Here is a 21,609-nt window from a genome sequence, read left to right as displayed (position 1 = left end):
TAACGAAAGACACTAATTATTTTAAAAACTATTAATGTTTTTGAAAATATTTTTTTTACATAATTTTAAGTGGTTAAAAACGTTTTACTAAAAAAATTATTTCTATTATTTTTATTGTTACCGTCAATCGAGGTGACTTGAAACGATTTTAACATACTTCTTAGTATTATGAGCTTAAAAAAAATCGCACTGGGCTACAAAAATTATATTTATTTTCGCATAGGTACGTCTAATGAATAGAATAAAACCTTCAATTTAGTGTTTTGATAAAAACTAGATTAAAAAAAATACGTGTTACACGTCACCTCAATTTTTAGGTGACTTGTACCTAACAACTATGAAAATTCAACGTAAAATTAAATTCAAGAACATTAAAGTTAACTTGTAACAAAATATTTATAAATGCTTACATGCTTAAAATTTTAGTGAAATCAGAATTTCCCTATCTTACTTACTTTTAATGATAATAAAAAAAATAAGTAATTGAAGTTTTTACCATAATTACCAAATGAAGTAAGAAGGACTTTTTTTGAAAATATCATCAAATTAAGCATGCAAAACACACATTTAGAAAAAAAAATTTCAAAAAATCACTAAGAAGCTAAACTGCATTTTATGCATTGTATGCGTTTTTATGATGTTACAAGTCACCCTCAGATTTTTTTTTGAAAAATGAAACTAAAGCTATACATTTAGGAATAAATGTTTTTAAACTTTTAATTACAATATTCTTCTTTTGAAGTATCCTCTAATGTATATAAAATATACAAACCCCTAAACTCGACATCTATCACTAAAATCTAAAGCACTTTTGAAAGCAATGATAAAATCGCTGTGATCATGAAAAATGTTTGGCTATTTTTTTCGGAGGTAATGATTACTAATCATTGATTAGCTCAATCACATGGTTGAATATAACATTCATAGTCATAAATATGAAAAACATATTTTTAATAGAGGTACAATTAAATTATATTAAATACCCTGATAGAAATCTTGAAATGTTTAAACAAAAACCAAATTGTTACATCTCACGTCGTAGTTCCAAGTCACCTCGATTGACGGTATGTTCTTTTAAATTTTTTACGATTTTTAATGATACCTATAACATGCATTTTCAATACTTATTTCAAAGCAGAATGTTTTTTAGAGTACTTCAAGGCTTATAAAAATCAATTTTTGGTTGAGAAAGTGCGGGGTGGTACACCGTATAGGCCAAGCCAAGTTACCCCGAAAAATGTTGGTCCATTATGTATATTCCGCTAGTTTAAGCTTTAAATACTTATTATAGGTAATAGGTACTATAATTAACTACTTGTCCGACATTTGATTTTTATTGATCGAAATACTCTGAATAATATGTTTGCCTCGGAATATGAAATTAAAAATGTTTGTTGTCATTCAAAAGAGTAAAAAACTTAAAAACTGATAACGATAAAAAAAGAGTAAAAAATATAGGTACGACCTAAAATTATTCAAAAGAAATATTTTCCAAAATAATGAGTGTCTTATGTTAAATGAATCATCCAGCATCCTCAATACAAAATATAACGTAATAATATTGCGGGGGCATTTATTTTCGTATGCGTTTATAACGATATAGGAACCTACCTAATATCATAATTTATAATATAGGTAATAATAACGTGGCGCTGAATATGAAAATATACGATGTCGCGTGCGTAGTATAATGTTACAATATTATTATGCATTTCGACGATAATCAAACATCGTATGCAGACTCCTCCTGCTGCACGGACCGCGTTTGTTACATCATAGGAAGAGGATCACGACCATTAGAAAGTGAAATCAACGTAGGTACGCGCAGTGACTGAATACACCGTGACGAGTCTACAGTCAATATAGCATATTATACGCGAGTAGGTACCACCTGCTATAACTACCTACCTACCTATAAGCGTTTTAATACATCAAACACACGCAGCCACGCAGGTAACTATAAACCGACTATTATACATTTTAATAATAACATACGTGTAAGTGCCTACCTATAATAATCACATGCTTATTATAATATTAGAGACGAGCGGTCAATCGTAATTTTTGTTTTTAAATTTAGTCAAATATTTAATTATGTCGTTATGACAATTATTTTATTATTGATCATGAGTACGTACCTACCTACCGACCTACCTACCTACATAAACATTTTATACCAGCTAATAAGCTATAGGTGTAAGTAATTTATTTTCAAACATTATATCAATTTAATATTTTACATTGAGACTTGAGATTACCTACATTTTGATTCAAACACATCGTTATTATTGTGCACGGTTTATAGATTTAAACAGATTCGGACGAAAATTCAAATTATAGTCATCCTATTAATAGTTTATTGCTGGTAAATAATTTAAGTAGAAATTCTGTCAACCACAAAAGTATCTACCCAGCTGAGTGCTGACTACCTATATTTATTATTACAATACTTAATACTTATATATATTATTATTTATTACTATACCTTAGTATTTACTATATTTACCACGACACAGTGACACACGTGGGGTTTTCTAGGCTAAAACGAATAACAATATTAAATGAATCGTAAAAGTGATATTTATTCGGTAGACCTATTACTTAAATATTATTATAATTCATAACTATTTGTTGTGTCTAAGACCTAACTAAATAATATGTACAAACTGCAACCCGTACAATACGTTTAACATATATTTAGGTTACCGTTGCACTAAACTTATAACTTAACTATTGTAACGTACTTAACTATAACGTACCTATTGTCGTATTATGATTTATGAGTAGGTATATATTTTATACGTCCAATGTCGTGATTTGTATACTATTAAGGTAAAAAAATAAATTATAGTTACGTTACGAATATAAGAGTTGAGTCAGTTTTGTTAACTGTAAATTAACTGATCATTGGTAATTGTTTTTGAAAACATTTCTGTAGGTACTTAGCACGGATTAATATACTAACATATATATTAATAATATATTAATCCGTGGTACTTACGGAATACGTAAGTGCCTCACAATTGCAGTCTTCAGATTACCCAAAATGTGTTCATATAGCGGAAGAATTAACGTTTTTAAGAGAACGCTACCCATGCATTTGTTGTCTCCGTCTTACACACTTACGACATGGAAAATTTTCGTTTACTAGTTTCAATAGTGTGCTGTTTTTTTCAATATTAGAGTGAATTGACATTCACATTTTAACATTTTCAGATAATAACATTATCTGTGCTTAAGCGTTGGATTTTATTCGATATTTTAATTTTAAAGAGTGATATGAGCCTTTTTAATTTTTGATATTTCAAATACACATATCTTACTTGAAAATGAAAATATTGAAAAATCGCCAACGCTTAAGCACAGATAATATTCTTACCTACAAGTATGATAATAGGTTGATTCATTCTAATATTAAAATTAACAACACACTATTGAAACCAGTGAACAGAAATTTGCTATGTCATGCAAAGACGGAGACAACAAATGCGTGGATAGCGTCCTCTTAATAGTGTCCACTAAGTTATAGATATTACAAACAACCAGTCAATTGAAATGATCATAGATCCTGAAACAAAATATTATTTAAAAAAATTAAATATTTTTGAGAAATATTTATACTATAAATACTGTTTTATGAAAACAATAATAATATTATGTTATATATTGATAGACTGACTGTTTTTTAAGAATTGTGTATTTTCTCAATGTACGTTGGTACGTAAAATGTACTAATGTACTTTAAATCAAAAATAAATGTAGGTAACTATTTTAATTATAGAAAGTTGGTTAACTATAAACAGGTGACTTATGCCAATATTTCTTAATTTCTATCACTTTATATACATATGCTATTTCATTCGGTTAAGGATTCTGAGGAAGTGAAATGAGATGACCTTAAATTAACAACTATACTAGTTATGTTATAGTATGACATAAATCACGATCAAACTTTCAAGGTAAAAAACAGTTATCTACTATACAGAGTGATTATTTTAATAGTAAACACTCATTTTCTCGAAAACGATTAACGTTTTTGAAAATATTTTCTTTACAATATTTCATAATTTGAATTAATCAAAAAAAATAAAATAAAAAAGCATTTTTTTAACGTTATAATTTTAGAAGTTTTTAATTTTTCTTTAAACCGGAAAATCAAATCAAAAACAATATGTATGCTACATTTATAGGTAAAGGTACCTAACCTATACAATATGTTCCTTTTATTCTCATCAAAAACATTACATCCATCGTTCTCAGTTTCCAAGGAATTCCTATTCCCTTTTTAAAACAAGTAAAATATCTAGGCATTACTTTAGATAAAAGACTAACCATATAGGGTCGGTCTCTACTTAAAATCAAAAAGAAAGACATTAAAATCAAGCATGTCAAACACGTGGCCCTTGGTTCGTTTTTGATGGCAGTAGATAGCAGTATTAATGGACAATTAATCTAAAAAAAAAAAATTTAAAAAAAAAATTATATAATTTTCCTGTCGTGTCACAACTATGTTAGTAAGAGGAATATATTATGTTACTTTACTATCTTATCTTCTGATAATCTGTAATTGAATAAGTATTGTGTAATATTGTAAGTAATGAATAAAATTAAAAATGTGTATAAAATGTTTTTTTCGCGATAATTTGTATGATGTGGCCCGAATAGTAAACTATTAAATATACTTGGCCATACCCAAAATCCAAATTTTTACTCCAAAATAATAAACTTTTTATTTACAAATCATTGCTAAGCCCAATTATTTGGGCATATGGGGCTCAATTGAGAGGCAGCTATTCCAAACCAACTCCATCATTAAAAATTCAATGCATTTCCAATCAATTATTTCCCAATACGTTTATTTACGTCCGCGCCTTAGTCCGTACTCGGTTTCCAATCACACTTTTCATAATAATTAATAATCTACGCATTGAAACAGTTGAACATTTGGTTAAATATTATATAAATAAAGAGACACGTATAGACTACTATATAGATATTATAATTATAGCTATAGAGCCATAGAGGTACCTACTGGCTACAAATATAATCATCTGGAGGGGGCTTGGGGGATTTGGGGGGTGCTGTGAGTCGTGAGAGAAGGTTCCTTTTAGTCTTTTTGTTATAACTTATAAATAACTAGCTGATCCCGTGCACTTCGTTTCCCGTCAACCAATAATTTATTAGGTATAATAATAGCTTCAAAACCCATGGCAACCATTTATAAACAAAAATGTCCATATGAAATATAAAAATCCCTGTTTGAGCACCTTCCGGGGTTGGTCCTCTCCCTTTTTAAATTAGCCTATCTTCTGCTCAGAGGTATAATCTATCTATAATCTATCTATCTATTTATATAAAAATAATTGATCCCGTTCACTTCGTTGCCGATTAAAATTGCCAACTCTATATGAATAGTATGTTTTACATATCACTATGGCAACCATTTATATACAAAACATTCCATCGGAAATTTAAAAATAATACATAATTGGTTGCCATGGTAATACGGAGACACACACGGATGGAAATCTCAAAATAATGTTTTGAATTTAAAAAAAATATTTGCTCAAAGATGGATTTTGTATTTATGATGCAGAAAATGTACATTTTTAACGTCATTGGCGTTCAAAATATGATGGGTATTACGACGAATGTCAAATTATCAAATAAGATTTAACAATAATAATTAATAATTAATGCCAAATGTGGATTCTGAGGAAATAAATATTTTTTTCTTAGTTCTTCAATGATGCAGTTACCTAAATATACCAACCTAAGGACCATATTTTCAAATTCTTTAGATTAATTTTACTATACCTACTTAAGGAAGGTTCTGTGGAGATAATAACTTCTGTTTTTTCAAATGACAACCCCCTCCCTCATATACAGGAAATTATTTAGGAATTATTTTTTTCCGAAAATTTTGACGCATCAAATCAAAATTCGAACGAGTAGTTTTTGTACACTAAGGGTAAATAAAGTAAATAGCCTTAATAGCCTATTACTAATATGATATTGGTTTTAGAACATATTATGGAGGGCAATGGTAATTTGAAATTTTATTAATTTATAATAATCTATCAGTATTTATAATTTGGTATTATAAAAATGGTCCGTGTATAATAAATAGGTATTATATGTGATATTCCATTTATGTATCTTATATTTTTGTAAATTATTATCCAAACATTTCGATTTCATTGTATAAACATTTTAATAACTGTAAAATTACTAGTTAGAATTTTGAATTAAATACATCAATATTTAAAAAATAATTTATCTGGTTAATAATTTACAGAAAAAAAGGGGGTTTCATTTAAAAAAAAATAGTATAGTTTGTATTACCACAGGACACTCTTTAAGTAATATGAAAAATTCAAGAATTTGAAAATAAGGTCTTGTAAATATATTTAAAAATTCTAAAAATCAGAATTTGTATAAATCCATTATTATAATATTATGATAAAATGAGGTTGAGCATACTTGGTGAATCATCCTACTATACGTAACGATCGCGATAGGATATAAGAATAGATTAAGTAAATGCCAACAATAAATCTAATCTAGCCTTATTGCAGGCATATGCCACACTGACACTGGAACATCAAAATTATTCATGCTATAGAAGTCATTGATGAATTAAGTATAAAAAATAGAAAGTTAGATTTTCTGTTATAGATATTGATGACTATAATGACTACGTAGGTATATAATTTATATTTAATATTAAATAATATAAAGTAATAACTTATAATGTTTAAATGCCACTAAATGTATAAACTATAAAGGCATATAGCATTGAGTAAAAGTTGAACCACTTGAACCTATATACTATTATACTTACTAAAATACTAATTATATTTATTTATATTCAAGGGTAATATAGGTATTAGATATTTGTTTAGCAAAACATATTTAACCGCCAGACCGGCGTTTGATCGGATGCTGTATTAATATATTATAATTTAATATATAACATCTATACATAGAAACTAGGTACTATATAAGTACTTACCAGTTACCACTTATCACCCACGAAAATCGTTGCAAGGCCCACGTGTACCTACCGTGTAAATGTGTAATGACTAATGATTATAATATAAATGCCACACCATCACCGTATGAACCGTATTCAAATGGGCGTACTTACCTACTTAAATCTTCTATACAGATACAGTTATCGTTACACGCATTTCTACAACTACGACGGTATAGCTCAGTGTTTCCTAACTTTTTACTTTTTACTTAACTATTAGATTTTCAATAATCTCACCACCCGCAATCAGTTTTAAAATAACTGATTTTGAACCCTTAATTTTGTTGGTTATATACTGAGCATGTAGATATAGCTAGGTAATGTAAAATATTAAAATGTAAATAGCTTTATTGTTTTACATAGGTACTTAAATCAGCCTACAATAAATACTAGGCATTAATATACTTAAGTGCTTAATGTAAATACCTGTGAACTGCTAAGATTACAAATTAGGTTGAGACACAACATATAATTACTAATTTCCGAACTTCGAAGTTATATATTTTATAACGATGTATTAAATCAAAATTTTGTTTGTGAAAAATATCCCCTTTAGTGGAGATAGAAAACCTTCATGCTGGTAAAACATATTGAACTTACATTGAACTTAGTCAATACAAGTCAAATAATAGGTAGTGATTTATTATTAGTAAGTAGGTACCTACTTACTGCATTTTTTTTTTAGAGGAAAAATGTCGACATTATTTTTAGTAGCTCAATTTTTTCTTACAGCGTCTATATCTTAAGAGTTGTGCCTGTATATTTTATATCATTATCAAAATATATCCTGTAGTAATATTGATATTATATAATTATGTCATATTATGCACTTTTAAGTTAAAATTGTTTTGGTGGCTTGCCGGATCGACGCGCATAACGATTCCGGAACCCTATTACCGTCGGGATTGTTATTATTATCACATAATATTAATTTCCGTTGTGACGTGTGACTTTGAATTTTTGCTCGCCAGTCGGTCATCAATATTATGAACAATTTTCTTATAGCTATTATTATTTAGTGTTTTACGCACCTGCACAAAATATCTATGTGCACACACAATAATATTATTATGCGATCGCGTAATATACGTAACAATATATACACTACCTATCTACACGATATTATGCACAAACTTATTAAACGTCACGACTGGACGTCGTGGTGTATATACGCCTCCCGCGTGCATATGTATGTGTATAATATCGTATCGGGACGTTAACCCTTAGGGCGTCGCTTAAGTACGTCGTCGTCAAACGCGTTCGCGGTTATGTATATAATATACGTTATGGGCGAGCGATCGTACATGCGTAATGTATAAATCATATATGTATATTGTGTATATTATATATGCGTGTGTGTGTATAATAATGATAATATAGCAGCGTATGTATACATAATAAATAATAATAATACTATAATATTATAATATATACAGATATACTCACAGTTATACAGCAGAGTTCAAACACTTTCCCCGCGTAAAAATAACACGTGTATAAAGTAGGTAGCCAGTAGGCAGTAAGTACGTCATATAGTTGGAGATTTGGAGATCTAGTGGAATTTTAAGGGGCTTAATTTATTTTTTATTATTATATGGTCTTAAGTACCTATTTGGCAGGAATCACCAATTAATATTTTTGGAGGGCTACTTTAGGAATTTAGGAAGTTTTCAGAGCCCATCATAGGGTATCTACATGTTTATCCAAAGAAAGTTAAGTCAAAATCAAAAATTAAAATACAATTTAATGAAAATATCTTTTAATTCAACGTCAAGAAAAAATATATTAAAAATAAATTTCTTGTCTGCGGGCAAGACAAAGTTTGTCCACGGTCCACATGCGGCTGCCTTGCTATAGCGCATAGACTTATAACTTATAAGTTATAACTAAAAATTACAAAAACCAGAATTTGACTACAATCATACATATGATATTAATTTTAAAATAGGATGGGTGTGCTTTAAAATGTATCCTGTGTACATAATATATGTATAACAAATTATGTATATGGAACGGATCACGATGATTTGACACATTCAATTAATGTAATAAATTGTCAGATCTTCCTGATACACCTATTGTACATAATATTATATGTGTATTGTAAACATAATACGCGATACGATATACCATTATACCATACATATAAGATATAGGTAGGTACCTACCTATATTATGATTTACATTATATTATACTATGGACTACCGGCCGTGAACCGCTGCGCTCGTGTATATAGGACCTAATATATAATATTCGACTGTGCGTGCGCCTTGTCCTACTATACCAGTGTTTTGAAATTTGAATAGGAAGTAGGAAAAACCAGAAACTCATATAATTCATCAATAATAACACGGTGTGTATATATAATATATCATGTCGACACGGCACGATAAAAAATTATGTTATGTAGGTATAGCTTTATAGGCGGCAGTTCTCAAAAAAAATCGCGACATTGGCGGTGCAAGGTATAATATTATATACCTACGAGTTACAACAGTATACCAATGTATACTAAGGGTACCTCGTGCACCGCAGTGACGTGATGGCGTGTGCGTATATAAAAATATAATGTACCATAATATTATAATATATACATAATTGATAATATACGTATAATATCGTTGTAAAAAAGCTTTTGATTTTTCGGGTCAAGATCACGAGCTCGGGAATTACATATTACAAATGCACATATATATATATATAATATACACGACTGCAGCGTATTAAAGCCGCCGCGCCGAGGGGAACCCCCAAAGCCTTGACCATTGCGTAACCGGATCTTGGTCGGCACATTATGACGGTATCGACGCGCGGCGGCGTTCATACATAACTCGGGACGCAACAGCGCGTTTGACATAATACTGTGAAACGACTACGCGGACGACGACGCTCTGCGTACCACCTGTAGCTGATGTTTTGCCGGCGATAAACTCTCGTGCATTATCTTTATTATTATCATTTTTGTTTTCGTCCGCAGCAGCACCTGTGCTTTATTCATGGCCCGCGTTCGGCACACCGTCTGTGGATAACTTAAAATACTGCACGACGACTATACGCGTGAGTACCTATTTATTATATTATTATTATACACCCGATATATAATATTAACACATCACCTAGTATCGCACATTCGCACGCTTTTATATAACGTATTATTATAATATATGTATATATATATATATATATATATGATTATTTACATACCCACTTACTAAATTAGAATAGGTATGTATTAATAGTTCAATCTAAAACTAGTTCAAAGTTAACACGTGAGATATTATAGGTTTAGAAGATGGAAAGCTACAATATGATTTCAAAATTGTAGAACCTAGGAAATCGATATTAATCTATTAGCATTTTGTAATTTATTAATTAATAATAATTTTCTTTACATCTGCGTAATAAAAGCTTTAGGTAGATAAAACATATTTTATAAGATCAATTTACAATACAAGCAACTATTTCTTTTAAATCAAAATTAATATGGACTATGTTATACTATTAATTCATAAAGTTAAAAGTTTAATTATTAGGAAAATTCTCGTTTGGATTTCAATTTAGAATTTAAATTAACATTAAAAAAAAAATCATCGGAGTAACATTTAACAATAAAACGGGGAGGTTCTTATTTGAAAAAAAGAAGTTTGTAATGTTTGTATTACTACAGAGTACAGACCTCTTCTTAATAAAAAAAACCTTAAGTACTTATTTGAAATTATAGATAAAACTTTAAAATTCTAATAATCATGAATGAAAATAATTTACAATCAATGGATAAAATTGGGGTGAGAATGCTTGGTGAATCACCCTGTTTAGCGGTAATAGGTGTTTGGGTTTGTGTATACCTATACGTTTAGGCACTGGACATTTATAAAGTCACTAAAATTAATTTTTTTTCCAAATTCTCTATAAACATAGGTGATATAGGTCTTTATTTTTTGTACACGATGTAACTTTATTCTATTCTACGTAATGTGATATTAATTGTAGGTATGTTGGTATGTGTGTCCACGTGCGAGTAACACTTAAATACACCTAATAGCTAATATTCATTTTGTAATCTAATTAAAACGACCAACCGCAATGCACACCTAAGTCATAAATCGATTTGACGCAAATAATGTATTTCTTCTGTCCAGTATACATATTGTATGTAGGTATAAACTATGTACATTTATGTATTATTATTTATTATACATCCACCAGTAAAAAAATTTCCCACTGGAGATATGTATTACCTGCTGCACGACTAAATATTTTGACACATTTTAGCCTTGTCCTCCAAAGTCCAATTATTTCGCGAAACACGTATTTATGCAAGTGTTATTGTTTACTTGTTTCTAAATCGCGACATTGTAAAAATCACCTGCAGCTATTCTTAAGGATATACTCATTAAACAAAAACGCTTTAATGATTTAATTATAGAATTTTTAGAGTTAAATTCTCTACGTGTAATCTAGAGACGCCATTTTGAACTGCCCGTTTGTATTATACATGTGCATTTATTTATGTATACTTATTTTCTTGCCGTATGATAAATACATTATTCTAAATAAGCACTAATTTTAATTTTTACCAAATATTATTTTACATTTCGTTGTGTAGATTCCATATAATATACTATTATAGTAATTATAATTGTTCGATAATATAAATGGCGTTATTATAAATTATAATAATATCGCATTCGTGTATCACAATATTATTCACAACACATAATATACGTAAACTGTATTGGTGCGTGGAGACCGGAGATACTTGAGCGACTTATATATATGTATGTAAAATAGGTAGTAGGTACTATGACCTGCTCTCTGTATCATACCGCTATTATACCTACAATCTAGTCCAGTGTTTGGCAAGTTCCTTTTAAAAAGGAATTCGTTCCGTTCCTTGTTCCTTAAAATAAAAAAGAATTCGGTCCTTTATCGTTCCTTTGGAAAATGAATGAGTTCCTTTTTTAGTTCCAAATAAAATAAAAATTCTTATTTAATCATTAATGTTTTTTTCTTCATATTATGCATACTTCTTTAATTTTTATTTATAATATAGACAAGTAGGTATATATTTTATATGCTTATGTAATATATTATTATATATTTTGAGATTTTCTTCAAAATTAAATTTTTGGCAAACGTATACCGATTGTCTTAACGTCAATACTCGATAACGATCACTAATCAGCAATATACAATATACATTATTTACACATTAAAAAAATATATACCTTAATTTTAATTTTTACATACTTATCTGTGTAAATTATTGGAACTAGAAAGGAACGAACAATTTTGTTATTTTTCCTTTAAAAAAAGAACTAGTTCATTTTCTCGTTCTCTTTTTATAAAAAGGAATTCGTTCATCGTGCCGTTCTTTAAAAAGGGATTCGATCCAGGAATTCTTTTCTTCCAAACACTGCAATCTACATAATAAAATCTTGATTTTTCATAAACGTTTTCATTATTATTTATATAAGTCACAGTGTCGTTTTCGTCACTGCAAGGACGCGTGCCAATTGGTGTGTGAGTATTTTATATTGTATACATTTAGATTCTTATTATATAATTGTAACAAATCTAATTCGCGTGCCTCGCACCCGCTAACGCCGCCAACGTTACCGATATAATACACATAGGTATAATAACTGTGCGACTAAGGGGAAGGTGTATATATATAATGTACATGGTGTATATATTGTATTTACATGATAAATATTGCGCAAAACAAAAAAAATAGTCTTATTAGAGAACGATTGTTTAAATCGAGACGAATGTGTATAGAGCGTATACCTGGTACATATTATATTTTAATATATAATATGCATTTTTCGCAATATTTGCACGAGTAATTTAAAAAAAAAAAACTCACACATACAAAACATATTATATTATATTATTATGTGTATTTACCTACTATATTATATGTTGCGTTTTCGATAATAGGTATTGAAATTAAAAAAACGAGTATAAATTGAAACGATTAAATCGATACCTAACACTGTAGGTAATAGGTATATTCTATTATCTTTAGACAATGAGCCAACTCGTAATTATTGTGCAACCTTTTTCAAAAGAAAACAGCGGGTTTGTTGTTCTTGAAAAAATAGATATTATATTCAACAGACATTATTTTAAAATAATATATAACTCTTAAAATAATAATAATAATAATAATAATAATGATACGTTCTAATAGATTTTTATAATTGTTTTTTTCTATAGACTCGTATTATTGCAAATTCACAAAGTTGTACGTACTTGTATAGCTTTGTTGTCACATTTTGAATAAAACACATTTATATTTAAATTTCATTTTGTGCAGGTTAATTATATTATTCTTGTATATGGTTTCGTAATATTATAATTTACTATATATTTTATTGTGGCAATGTGTATTGTATAATACTATACTAGAAATACGGGTGATTTTAAACATTTAAATAAAATTGCCAGTTTACGCAAACTGTTAAATTTGTACTTATTTTAATTATACAATTGATTCTCAATTGAAAATCCAAGGTTGCTGTATAACGACGCAGTATAAATAATACATTCGTTTTAAATTGATTCGAGTTGATATACTTTTGCATATTGTAAAATAATGTACCTACAAGAAATATTAGATGCAAAAGTATACAAAGTCATAAATCATAAAAAATTATTATTATTTATTATATATATATATAATATATATCAGTGGCGAACCCAGGGGGTGGACCCCGGGTCCGGATACCCCCCCCCCCCCCTTGGCTTACGTCATAGTTTTATTTTTATTTTTAAAAGTTTCCGTGAAATGTTCATCGAAATTTATTGATTAGATTGATTATAACTTATATTAGTTATTAGATTAGATTTAGACATTAGGTATTTTGTTGATAACACGTCGAATCCGACAATAGTTAATTGATATACATTGTAAGTATAAATTTAAAAATGTAAATAATATAATTGTGTGTTTTTTTTTATTGGTCTTAAACTCGGCAAATTGTGTTTATTAAGAAATGAAATGTATGTATATACTCCGGAAAAGGACAGAAAAACAGTAGTTAAATGCATTTTTTTTATTTATTACATTTAAGTATTTAACATATTATCTTAGTTGTATACCGCAAAAAATGATTCTGAGCGAAAGAAACTGGTGAATCAATATTCAATATCTATTTCTAAGTATAGATAATGTATATTTTATAGGTTGGTACTGTTATTAGTGTTATCGGTTGAACTCATTTTTTCTAAAAATATTGCATAAAATGTACAACTCTAAATACGAGTATAAGACACATTCAATATACCTAGTACCTACTACGCAATTAAAGCTGGTGACCTAACCTTTTTTGTACTCCAGATTTGCCCACATCTTAGACATCCTTCACATTTCTAGACACATTTTCTAACGACACACTAATAGTGGCGTCAAAATCGTAGCTCTGTAACTTCTAAATTAATGATTCAAAATAATTTATACACGATTAGTTTATAGGCCAACTGTCGAAAAATTGAAGTTAATGAATCGAAGTCAATATGCCTTACCTTCACGTCCCGAAATCGGGAATTCTCAACAGTATCATTTAATAACTCAGCCCTACCATGAGCCAATCAAGTCAAATATTTGAGATTCACTTTTGACAAGTAACTAACATGGACTCATATAAAAACAAAACGAAAATCAGTCAATACAAAACTTCATCTTCTTAAGATCTAAACTGTCTCTAACTAATAATAACTTAATATAGGTACCTAATTATACTAATCAATAATCCGTCCAACCCGATAATATTATACAATACACATTTGGGTCTTTGCCGAACCTTGCAAGCCTTCCAAGTTCCAATCCCAATGTATATGTATTTGTCTTTGTCAAATATCCTTTGCCTTTTGATATGTAACAATTAAAAACCATCACCAAGACCTAAATGAACTGTCCAAATTACACTACCTATACCAAATGCCATCCGAAATCCACATCCACACCAATCCTTTAATTAAATATGTGTTGAATATTGTAAAGAAATAAATAATAGGTAAAAAATTTTTGAATAATATAGTTATAAACATAATTTAACTTTTTTAACCACGCATATTGTTGATGTGGATTTTGTTTGAGGTATTAATTGCTCTTAAATATTTTTAGTATTGCAACACGCCTATTTTTTTTCGCCGTAATCTTACTAATTATATTTAAGAATTACGGGTGTTCTTTTAAAAAAAGTCAACTGGTTTGTTTGTTTTCGAAAGTAAAACCTGATTATTTGTCCTCATGCGAATCATTGTACAATGCACATATATATAATATTGTGCACATCGCACCTGTTACGGTAAAACAGTCAACAAAACAAAACAAATCAAAACTGTAGTTTATCTAACTACATTTTTTTTTGCGTACCTAATGAATTGATTGTATTTGAATAAAGATTTTGTTTAAAAATAATAATAAATCGCTAAGGCGCTGTTCTAAATTATATAATAATCAATTATATACGAGTATTATAATAGTAACAAAATTACCTATACTATACATTTCGTGTACATATTGATATTATACTACTGAACATTTCCAATAATCTGGACGATAAAAAATGAGTACGAATTCTAGTTTTAATAATGTTATGTAAATTAGAATTACAATGAAATATGTTATACGTAAATACAGTTTGGTCTGGGAATAGTTTAAGAAAAAGAAAGCACTGACAGTAACATAATTGAAAATGAATCTATACTTGTTATATAATATTATTTTGGTAATAATATTAGATTCACAATACACTGCGAGTTCAAACGGCTCATGAAATGCCGCGATGAGTTAAAATTCAATGACAGAATATATTATATTATTATAATATATACGTAGTTATTTTGGAACACTGGTACTATATATATTACTCCCTACCAATACACCGTAATAGCGTATTGGTATGAACGCCTACTATGCAGGTATATATAGTACAATAGTAATTCGTATTGTTTGATCGTCAACACTAAACAGTAAAAATTCGTGTCAGATATCAATTTAAAACACCGAAACATGTACGCATCATTCTGTAAGCCAATTGACATGACTTAAAAATGAACGGCTTTGGTCCTTATATGGAATATTTTAGTGTTATGGTAGGTATGGTCGTATCGGTATCACGTATGGGCACCTATAGTTATAACTATAATAGCTTTATCAACTACGGTATTGTTTTATAATTTATAATTTTTTACAACTTATTACAACAACAACAAAATTGTATAATATATTATAAGCATATATTAAAATAAACACAATGTACCTACACATTGGTTTTACGTGTTGGCATGCTTATATGTATAAATCCTGAGTAAATAATATGTAACCACGTACTTCCAGAGTTAGCTCATGTGTAAGGTGGCGTTTATCATACGAGGCCCGTCGACGCCTTATTGCCTTGGAGGAATGTTATTCTAATATTCTATAAATGGATATTTTTGTGGATGTGCTATATTGGTATATTATATTATTATCGAAGGTACTTAAAACGCAATTTGACTTGATGAGACATACATATTAATCCGAACGTGAAAGTATTTAATTTGTTTCGACGTGTAGGTGTGCATGTTGCTTGTAAGGTATACCTACATTATATTACAATGCGCATATTATACCAATACTAATAACTTATGATGAAATAAACGTATTATAAAATCAAAATATATAATATCATGTCATTGCAGTATACCAAAATATTCGGTGGGTACATACTACATATTATTATAGAAAAACATTGAAGTGTACCTAGTTGCGATGTGTATAAAGTTTATGTAATTTATTACCTAGTTTATACCTATACACCATGTACCTAGTGGTTTAGATTCCTTTTCAGTTTTCACGACGTGCGTGGGAGAAATTAAAACAAAGTTACTTTTCATTTTATTTTCTATTGTTTAAATGCTGACACCTGAATAATACTTATTACTATGCTCAATGTCTTTTGTCTTTATGTCCACTATATTTAGATGTATCCTATCATTATTATAAAATTTAGATGAAACAAGGTTATGGCTTACGATATTATTCTGTCTTTCTCATTGTGTTTATACTTCAAACAAGACGAGCATAATATAATATTATTATATACGTAGATACATGCGCACCTCTTGTGCATACCTGCAACTATATCGGTAATTAAAATTGTATTCAAAACAACTGTTCTTGCATGTCGGCGAAGAAAAATGACCATATCGTTTATATATAGTGCTGTGGTCTAACCGTCTAAACTAGAGAAAATGGATAAAAAATTATAATACAATGTCGACATCATGAATGGAATAAGAGTGTGGCCTGGTGGTTCACATATATATACACGTGAAATGCGGGAGGGAAATATAACCCGATACAGAATTGACAGACAAACCATAACAGTCATCGTTGTCATTGCCTATCGAACGGAACGAAAGTGAAAACCTAGTTTCCATTTCAATATATTTATATGTAATGTATATTATATGTATTTAACTTTTTTACGCGAGTGTTTCAAAATATTTAAGTATTAACGTGTTGTAAAATAATAACATACCAATTTTATTATTATTATTTTTTTTAAATTTAGCGATAAGTAATTTTTAGCGTAATATACTGCTGCAGGTATGAAAATAATTTAATGTTTCTGTTGATGCATGTATTATCCAAGTGTATATTAATGTTATATAGTATTGGCGACATAATATTATACTTACAAATGTTTAAGAGTTTGAATTTTGTACTAACCATTTGAAGGCTTTGAATCGGAGCCTCCGATAGATTTCTCAGGGTCATTTATAATACGTATATAATATTATACATATATATTATATAGCGAATACCACGTGACCATGAAACACAACTATAGAATATTTTACTACCTAGCCGAACTTTTGCTGAAATGATTGTTAGATACTATTATTAGCTATTGTTTGTTTTAATATTTAAATATTGTTAGTCATCGAAAAATGCGTTTTTTTTTGTACACAAATCCACGGAATTAGCAATAAACCGATTTTTGCGATAAATTAGTTTGAAAATACGCTTGCAGTCATAATATAAGACAAATATAAATTATAAAAACAATGATAATTTATGCGGTGTGTAGTAATGTGTTGGCTGAGAAAACAAAATATGTATAATTACTATAATTAGATATTTATAATTTTTATTAGTATAAGGTACCTATTTTAAAAATTATTTTCTGTTTAATTTCGTTCCCTGAGGGGCTGCTAATGGTGGATCGTACACTATAATATTATAGTGCTACCTATAAAATATATACTATAATTACTATAGGCACATACTCAGATGTGTTCCCACTATACATTGTTCATCTATAAATAGGTAAATAATATTTTGTTGCAGTTACATCAATAATTGTATACAGGGTTAACCAAATTATGCGTTACAAAATCGGCGGAGATCGCATATGATTTTAATGTAATCCTCATCAATTTTGCAACGAAACATTTGGATGATTCTGTATATTATGTTTATGTACATATTATATTTATTATTTATGCCAAAGTGCTTTTTTTGATATGAACAATATATTATTTATCTTGAGGCTAAACTTTCATGGACTGTATATTATTGTCCCTTGAATCAATTTAAAAAAAAATATAATTTCGAAGTAAAATATACAATCTCTATTTAAAGATTAGAGTCGTGGTTTCGAATACCAAGAGTATCGCTCTTGTGGTGTATATATTATATTAATATATTCTATATGGTGGACCTGGAAACAATTCATGTACCTATTATCTACCCCATTTAATCATTTCACTATCACTGAACTAAATACGTGGAATGCTTATTATGTATAATTCTCATATAGTATAATATATTATGTAAAATGAGACCATACGGAAGCCGCCATATGCATTTTGATTTGATTTTTAACATTAATATTGTGATGATGATAACAATTTTCATAGATAACATAACATTTTGCCATGTTTTCCCTTGACTCGGAATGCATATGGCGACTTCCTATGAGGCTCATAGGCTCATAGGTTCAGTGTTCACTATTAAATATCGTTTGATGACCAACAGTGGTGGCTATCCCGCGTGATACAACACCTTCAAATTTAATGAGCAAGTCAATTGAATACAATACTTATGAGTTATAAAATTGCTTTTTTTATTATTGAAAAAACTTTCAATATTTCTTTCAACACAATGAGTAAATTGGATAGTGTTCATAAAAATAACAAAAAACTTATATAAAATAAAACACATAAAGAGAGAATCCATTCATTTATAGAACCCTTCAGGACAGTGTTTTTAAATTTAATATCATACGGTATTGACACCAGCATCTTTGAAGCGACGTGAAGGATTATCAGAAAGAATTGGTGATGATAAACGAAAGATTAGACGGTTTTGCCATTTTGGATGGTGTTATATAGCCTTGAGTGAAACCTTTTGTAGTAGATTTTGGCTAGTTGGTCAATACTCAACAGTATCAATTTAAGCCCTTATGTATGGATTCATTGATTACATAATTACATATCTGCAAGAGGCGAGACTATACGATGAAGAGTGATGCACTGGATGGCTTGAATATTTTGGGTTTGGGATGATTTAGCGCATCCCCAGATGTGCACGCCTTAAGCGCAAATGGGCCCCAGTAAAGATTTGTATAGTACGTGGATTTCGTGTGAATTGATACATAGTTAAGATCTAATCATAAGGTGAAACAAAATATGTAGGCGGTTATTGCGTTTTGGACTTGATGAGGAAGTACGTCGTTTGGCCATTTAGATATTAATTGATCTGATGAGATATATATATATATACGTATTATATACAATTATAAAGTTATATTTGTATATTATATTATATTACTTGTATATACAATTAAAGTTGTAATAAAGTTACGTTTTGGTTTTTTTTTACAACTCAAGCAGTTGCAGTACTACATAGAACATGAATAGTAAATATGTTATATTTATACAACACAACAGAAATTAGAGAGTAAAGGTTTACTCTTGAATTGTTTAAATTATAAAATAATAAGTAGGGTGGGTGCAAATGTGTAAACGAAATGTGCTTATTTACCTGAATATTTAAATGTCTTATATATGTAATTAGAAAGGGTAGGTACAGATAAATATATTTTAAAAAACAAGAGGAACTCCGTCCTTTTGCGTTCTCCACGTTCTCACTCGATTCAAGCACTGTGCAGGTTACATTAAAAGGGGTAGTAATATTTGTTCGATACACCCTAATTTTTAGACATTGCCGTATGATAAACATTACTTATACAAGCGTGACATATTATTATAAACTATACAACTGATATCATAATTCATAGGTGATGCTATTACTACACTGCTTGGCATGCTTAGCCGCCGTCACTGCAGGCGCGGTGCTGCCGCCACCCTGGGCGGACCCGTCTCAGAATCCGTGCGCCGCAGAACCATCGGGTGGATGGCAGCTGCTCTACTGGCCGGACGACAAGAAATGCTACCGGATATTCCAACGTGGGTACCCGTGCCCGGAGACGATGGAATTGGTTCCACGACCGGACCGCAAGGGTTCCGCGGAGTGCGCGTGTCCGCCTGGCAGCGTCCGTAGCGCTCGCGACTCCCGTTGCCATCAGCTGTTCCGGCTCGGCGGTCCCTGCGACGACGGCCAATACTTCGCCCCCGACCTGGACAGGTGATCATCATCGATAGTCGATCGAATTCATTTTTTAAATGGCAACCGTTCAATACTATAATATATTAATATATAAGTCCGATAACCTTTAGACAACTATTATAATATTTTCTATTTCGTAACAGAATAATTTCTAAAACTATGAACAATTGCCAAATATATTGAACAGTTCATTTTTTTTTTTTATGACATTTGTTGTTGCTGTCTTACAATTGACTTCTTATATTATTTAAAGGTAAGACTATATTATCTTCATTTTAAAGCGAGTTATGAGTATATTAAAATATACAAACAGTTTACAATTTTAAAATACATATAACTCGCTTTAAAATTAAAATATAATAAAAAGCCTATGTCATTGTCTAGATAATCATCTCACCTTTAAATTTTATAAGAGGTCAATTCGCTCTAATTTTTAAGCTAACGGAGATAAATGTATTCTGCTGAGCGTAAAAGTTGCTATGATACTCAATTGTAAGACGGAGACAACAAATGTCACTGTAACGTCTCCTTAAGTAAAATCTTTAAGCTAAATAAACTTCGTAATAGCTTCAAACTAGTTAACAAAGTAAATCGACATAAAATTCAATCTATTAATCTAGTTTTTAGATTAATGTGAGCATTGCGAGCGAGGTTTAATGATATTATAATATTTATAATATTCTTAAGAAGATGCTACCCATGGATTTGTTGTCTTCGTCTTACACACATACGACTTACCAAATTTTCGTTCACTAATTTCAATAGTGTGCTGTTAGTTTTGATATTAGAGTGATTTGACCTATTATAAATTTTCTAGATAATAACATTCTCTGTGCTTAAGCGTTGGTTTTTATTCGATATTTTAATTTTCAAGCGAGATATGAGCATTTTAAATTTTTGATACTTCACATACCCATATCTTGCTATAGAAAATAAACATTT

At 29.5% G+C, this 21,609-nt stretch overlaps 1 protein-coding gene across 5 annotated transcripts in view; it reads left to right on the top strand.

Moving 5' to 3' along the window:
• Positions 1–1,836: 1,836 nt before the first annotated feature.
• LOC100162018 overlaps positions 1,837–21,609 on the top strand; it is a 25,003-nt gene continuing 5,230 nt past the window's right edge. The window contains exons 1-4 of one of the 5 annotated variants that reach the window (XM_029486525.1): positions 1,839–1,953; positions 10,015–10,094; positions 18,385–18,510; positions 20,339–20,685. In XM_029486525.1, coding sequence (XP_029342385.1) covers positions 20,342–20,685 — 344 coding nt within the window. In that variant the 5' untranslated portion in view covers positions 1,839–1,953; positions 10,015–10,094; positions 18,385–18,510; positions 20,339–20,341. Of the gene's footprint in view, positions 1,954–9,850; positions 10,095–17,077; positions 17,641–18,384; positions 18,511–20,338; positions 20,686–21,609 lie in introns of those variants that run through there. The other 4 variants (XM_008184006.3, XM_008184013.3, XM_001947939.5 and 1 more) reach the window with 4 other exon arrangements.

This window comes from Acyrthosiphon pisum, chromosome A1 (assembly GCF_005508785.2).
Source record: "Acyrthosiphon pisum isolate AL4f chromosome A1, pea_aphid_22Mar2018_4r6ur, whole genome shotgun sequence".
In the NCBI taxonomy this organism is placed as follows: Eukaryota; Metazoa; Arthropoda; class Insecta; order Hemiptera; family Aphididae; genus Acyrthosiphon; species Acyrthosiphon pisum.
Note: the sequence above shows the minus strand (reverse complement) of the source record. Positions and strands in the feature narration are given on the sequence as shown.